The 6,169-nt window shown below is 43.9% G+C and overlaps 1 protein-coding gene across 1 annotated transcript in view; it reads right to left on the reverse strand.

Annotated features, from left to right (window-relative positions):
- TMEM241 (transmembrane protein 241) overlaps positions 1-6,169 on the reverse strand; it is a 226,505-nt gene that overhangs the window by 138,051 nt on the left and 82,285 nt on the right. The window contains exon 4 of the mRNA XM_006903055.1: positions 4,517-4,598. Within this exon, the coding sequence (XP_006903117.1) occupies positions 4,517-4,598 (82 nt within the window). The remainder of the gene's footprint in view (positions 1-4,516; positions 4,599-6,169) is intronic.

Here is a 6,169-nt window from a genome sequence, read left to right on the forward strand (position 1 = left end):
AGATTTTGAACATTTCTTCATGTGCTTGTTGGCCATCTGAATGTCTTCTTTGGTGAAGTGTCTGTTCATATCCTGTGCCCATTTTTCAATTGGGTTATTTACCTTTATCTTGTTGTGGTGCTCAAGTATTTTATAAACTCTGGATATAAATCCCTTATCTGATATGTCATTACCAAATACTTTTTCCCAGTCGGTGGCTTCCCTTTTTACCCTGTTGGAGAAGTTTTTTGATGTGCATGGGAATTTGATTCTTAGTGAGGGATTATTTTAAAAAAAAGAAAAACAACCAAAACACAATTAACAAACATTGTGCTGGTGGAGAACACTAGCCTGGAAGCCTAAAACTCAGATGTTACTCTAGGTCCACTCTGTGTGACCAGGATTCAGACAAATCCATTAGTGTTGCTGATTTGATTCTTAATTCACTGTGACCCTCCATGGCATTTCCAAGGCTGTAAACTGCAGTGGCAGGAGACGGCCCCATCTTTGTCTTTCAGTCAATGAAGGTTTTAAACTTCCAGAGATTCAGTCTTCTGCTTAGCATTGCCACATGCTATGGATTATGCTTATCAGAATTTCAGTTACTAATCTGTAAGTTGAGGACATATAACAGATGATTTAATTGTAAAGTCCCCTTATACCACAAGATCTTATAATGTATGGGACAGTAAAGAACAATGCCATCTAAAATATCAGTAATCCTAAAGTTGAAAAATCTTGACCTAGAATATCACTGCATCATTACGAGAAGTGAAATTTTGCCTCAGTATAAGCCTTGAGGAAGCAAGAGTGGCACCCACTTCCTAAACAACATGCCTCTGGAAACTCTATGAACTTTGAGAAATGACAATAGTTATACAAAGGCTTCAGGTCTTTTGCTCACAGGGTTGCTATGAGTTGTACTCTACTCAACGGCAATCAACAACAACAGTTACAACCATATAATCAAAAGCTAATGGTAATGAAGGAAGATGTTCGAGCTACACTGAAGGCACTGGCAAAAAATAAGCCCAGGGATCGATAGCTTACCAATGGAAATGTTTCAAAGAACAGATGCAGCCTTAGATATGCATATCAGTCGATGGCCAGGAAATTTGGAGGACAGTTGCTTGGCTGATTGATTGGAAGAAACCCATATTTATTCTCAATTCCAAGAAAGGTGATCCAACAGAATGTGGAAATTATCTATTAATATCACATACAAGCAAAATACTGCTGAAGATCATGCAAAAATGGGTACAACAGTACATAGATAGGGAACTTGCAGACGTTCAAGTTGGAGTTAGAAAAGGTCATGGAATCAGGAATCTCATTGCTGATGTCAGATGGATCACTGGCTGGAAGCAAAGAATACCAGAAGAATGTCTATTTGTGCTTTATTGACTATACAAAGGCATTTGACTGTGTGGATCAGAACAAGTTATGGTTAACATTGAGAAGAAAGGGAATTCCAGAATACTTGATTGTGCTTGTGTGAAAACTATACTTAGACCACAAGACTGCTATTCAGACAGAGCAAGGGAACACTGTTGTTGTTTGTTGCTATGTGCCATCGAGTCGCTTGCGACTCATAGCGACCCTATGTACAAGAGCTCTAAATGCTGTTCTATCCTGTGCCAACTTAGGCATCTCAAACGCACTTATTCCCACCGCTCCAGTCACAGAATCGATCCATCTCACCAAAGGTCTTCCTCTCCTTCGCTTCCCTTCCACTCTGCCAAACATGTTGTCCCTTTCCAAGGACCAGTCCCTCCTTGCAACATGCCCAAAATATGTCAGACAGAGCTTCAGAATCCTTGACTCCAGGGAACACTCTGGCTTCACCCTCTCCAGGACAAACCTGTTTGTTCTCCTAGCAGTCCATGGTATATTCAACACGCTTCTCCAGCACGACAGCTCAAAGGCATCAATCCTCTTTCTATCAGCCCTATTCACTGTCCAACTCTCTGATGCATAGCACATAATTGCGAAGACTATAGCCCGGATCAGGCGCACCTTAGTCTCCAGCCTGACATCGTTGCTCTTCAGTACTCTTGAGAGGCCCCTCACAGCCGACTTTCCCAATGCAATTTGTCTCCTGGTTTCCTGGCTGCTGTTACCAAGAGTGTCGACTGTGGAGCCGAGTAAATTAAACTGTTAACTATCTCAATCTCCTCACCATCCATGCTGATGCTGCCAATTGGCCCAGTGGTTAGAATCTTTGTTTTCTTGACATTTAGCTTCAGTCCATATAGGAGGCTGTAGTCCTTGATCTTCTGCAGCAAGTGCCTCAGGTCCTCCTCAGTTTCAGCAAGCAGGGTTGTGTCATCCGCATAACGCAGGTTGTTGATGATTCTTCCACCAATCCTGATGCCACATTCCTCTTTGTATAGCCCAGCATCTCGGATGATCTGTTCTGCATACAGATTGAAAAGGTATGGAGACAGAATACATCCCTGACAGACCCCCTTCTTGATTTTGAACCATGTGGTGTCTCCTTGCTCTGTTCTGACGACTGTCTCCTGGTCCAAGTATAGGTTTCGCATTAGCACAATCAAATGTTCTGGGATTCCCATTCTTCTTAGAGTCAGCCACAGCTTGTTGTGATCCACACAGTCAAAAGCATTTGCATAGTCAATGAAGCACAGATAGACATTCTTCTGGTATTCTTTGCTTTCTGCCAAGATCCATCTGACATTAGCTATAATATCCCTAGTACCATGACCTCTTCTAAATCCAGCCTGCACATCTGGCAGTTCTCTGTTGACATATTGTTCCAAATGTAATTGGATAATTTTCAGCAGAATCTTGCTTGCATGTGATATCAATGATATTGTTCGATAATTTCCACACTCTGTTGGGAAAGGCGTGTATCAGGTTTATATCCTTTCTCTCTATCTATTTAATCTGCACACGGAGGAAATGATTCAAGAAGTCAGACTCTATGAAGAAAATTGTGGTATCAGGATTGACCTTGAACTAGAGAGAGTAATATGTTACGTAGATTAGTACTTAACCCAAGAATAAAAGCCAACAACTTCCTTCAGACGGAAAGGCAGTTTTTAGAGAATTATCTCTGCTCTCCCAGATTTATCCCAGATAAAGTGTTTTGGATATTGCAACAAGTTTTTCTTATTGGCATGTGACTAGGGAAAGAACTCTTGTATTCATAACAGGAAGAGACTGCCTATCTTTTACTCTTGGCACAGTGGGTGGATTTGAACAACTGGAGAGGCGCTGCCCTCATGCTAGTAGCACAACTCCTCATGAACTATACCACCAAAACTCTCCAACCCCACAGGTATAGAAGTGAGTCTCCACAACCACAGGAATGGTTCAGGGTGTCAGGAGCCAGAGTCAGCCTATCAGGATAATTCTATCACATCTAACTTGTTTTGAAAATTCTGCATTTTTCCAAACTGCAAGATGTGAGCAAAAAGGTGTAATTGGAAGGGTGACATCATAGCACTAACAGCACTGCTGATACTGATCTGCTTTTCTGTCGCTGGTGGTATTAAGAGATTCTCTTTTAATGGCAAAATAACTGGCTTTGAGGAGTTCCATAGAATGCACCCGGAAGGTCTGTGTGCCAGTTTCTGCCTTTGAAGAGAAGGGTCCTGAGGGAAAGGCATGGGGAAGCTAGAGTAGACGACTTGTTTGATTAACATGGGCTGCATGTCCTCTCTGTGCCAGACCTTCTTTGCATGTGACTTGCTAGCACCTACCTGGCCACGCTGGTAGCACCCATGCCCCCTCAGCATTCAGCCTGCGTCAGCCCCCCAGACCCCCTCAGCACCATTGCTCCACTCAGCGCCCAGCCCCTCTTAGCTCCTAAACCCTCTAAACACCCAGCTCCCCTTAACATCAGGCCCCACTCAGTACCCACCCACCTTGGCACCCCAGTCCCACTAAATGTTGGCCCTCCTTGACACCCCGGTCTCCCTTAGCACCTGGCCTCACTTAGCACCCTGGCCCCATCAGTACCCAGCTCCACTCAGCTCCAGAACCCCTCAGCACCCAGCCCCTTCAGCACTCAGCCCTCACAGCACCAAGTCCCATTCAGCATCCTGACACCCCCCCCCCAGCACCCTAACCCCACTTAACACTTAACACTCAGCCTCACTCAGCACGCAAGCTGCACTCAGCACCAGCCCACCTCTGGACTCAACCCCTCTCAGCACCGCAGTCTCACTCTCTTGAGCACCCCTGGCCAGCTCAGCACCTTGGCCTGCTAGTACCCCCGTCCAACTCCGGTGCGAAACCTCTGTACAGTCAGAGCGGACAAACCCTGACCTTCTATCTCCACAAATATTCCAAGTTCTACAAAAAGTGTTTGCTTCTCCATCTTATTAAGCATGCTGGCCTTTCCCTGCCATGTGATCTTCTGTTCTGTAAGAGGAAGCCCAAGGCCTAAAATGGGCTCTGGTCTGAGACTATTTTCTAATATATTTACTACTAATAAAGCTGCTACTTGACACCTCATTGATCAAAGGATCATGAAAAGACAAAAGGGGAGAGTGAACTGTTTAACACTTACCAGTCTAGACAATGCTCGAGAACCAGCATAGATCATACCCACAAACAGCAGTGAAGCGGGAAGCCAGGTCAGAACTTCAGATCTAGAAAGAGAAAAATGTGTCACAATATTCTTGTCACTTATGTATTAAAAAAAAAAAGCCCACCTAACTGAAAAGAGGGGTTCTTCAGGTGCATCAAGAACTGCAACACTTGTTAACAGTGGGGTGCCACTGAGTCAACTATGCCTCAAGGGGACCCCATGAACATCAGATCAAAACGTTACCCAAGCCAGGGCCATCTTCATGGTCTCTGATACGCCCCAGCCCACTGTCGGAGTCACTGTGTAAATTCATCTCATTGAGCGTCTTCCTTTCTTTCACTGACCCTCGACTTTGCTGGGTATGATGTCTTTTTCCAAGGACTGGACCCTCCAGACCACATGCTCAGGTCTGGGAGACAGAGTTTCACTGTTCTTGCCTCTAAGGAGTTTTCACTTCTTCCACATCACACGTGCTCGCTCTTTGGCAGCCCATGGCAGCCAGTACTCTTCTGAAGCAGCCACAGCACGATGGTTACCTAAAACTCACGAGTGTCTTCCGAAGGCAGACGTTGGCTTACCTTATGATCCATCATTTGCAGTCCTAATACTCATCCAAAATACATGACAATGTATGTGCACACATGTGTTTATACCCACTTTAAATGTATTTGGAAAAACTGACATAACCAAGATGCATGTAAAACAGTATTCAAAAAAAAAAACAAACCACAACACAACACCACCACAAAACCAAACAAAAAGATGCTCTTCCATAGGCAACCAGATAAACTGAATCATATTCCTCTCTCTCTCTCTCTCTCTTTCCCTCTCTCACTCCCTCTCTCTCTCTCCCCTCCCCTCTCTCTTGTTGCTATCAAGTCAGAATTGACTCATAGCTGCCCCTGAACTGGGTTTGGGTAGCTGTACATCATGTAAGAGTAGATGGCTCATCTGTCTCCCTCAGAAGCTGCTGGTGTATTTGCACCACCCAGAGAGGCACGGGTTTTGGGTTAGAAGTGGAACTCCCTATGGACTACATTAGCAGACTGCCCTCGTGCCCACGGAGTGGGTTATTACTCAGTGATAAAAAGAAATGAGCCACAAAGAGACATGGAGGAGACTCCAATGCATAGTATGAAAAAGTTACATGCTATATGAGTCCTATTATGTGGTGTTCAGGAAAAGACTAGCTACAAAGGCAGTGAGAAGTTGCTGGAAAGGGGAGGTGGGAGGTGAATAGATGGAGCATAGGGATTTCAGGGCAGTGAAACTATGCTGTGCAATGCTATAATGGTGGACTGTACAACTGAAAGTATAAACCCCAATGGATACTGTTGTACTCTGTAGTTAACAATGTATCAATACTGCAGTTAATAATGTATCCTCAACTACAACAAATGTATCACTAGAATGCAAACTGTTGATAGAAGAAATTGTGTGCAGGGGAAAAAAGATGTAAGGAAGCACTCTGTATTTTCTCTTTAACTCTTCTATTGTCTTAAAAGCACTCTAAAAAACGTTATTTTTAAAAAATCACCACCTAGACTATTATGGAGATTGATTTTGGAATTTAGATGCACTCTTATTGATTGTGCTTGGCCGTACATGTTCATATCCTTGAAGATGTATCAT

This window comes from Elephantulus edwardii, unplaced genomic scaffold (genome assembly GCF_000299155.1).
Source record: "Elephantulus edwardii isolate Elephantulus edwardi_28Jun2011 unplaced genomic scaffold, EleEdw1.0 scaffold00501, whole genome shotgun sequence".
Taxonomy (NCBI): Eukaryota; Metazoa; Chordata; class Mammalia; order Macroscelidea; family Macroscelididae; genus Elephantulus; species Elephantulus edwardii.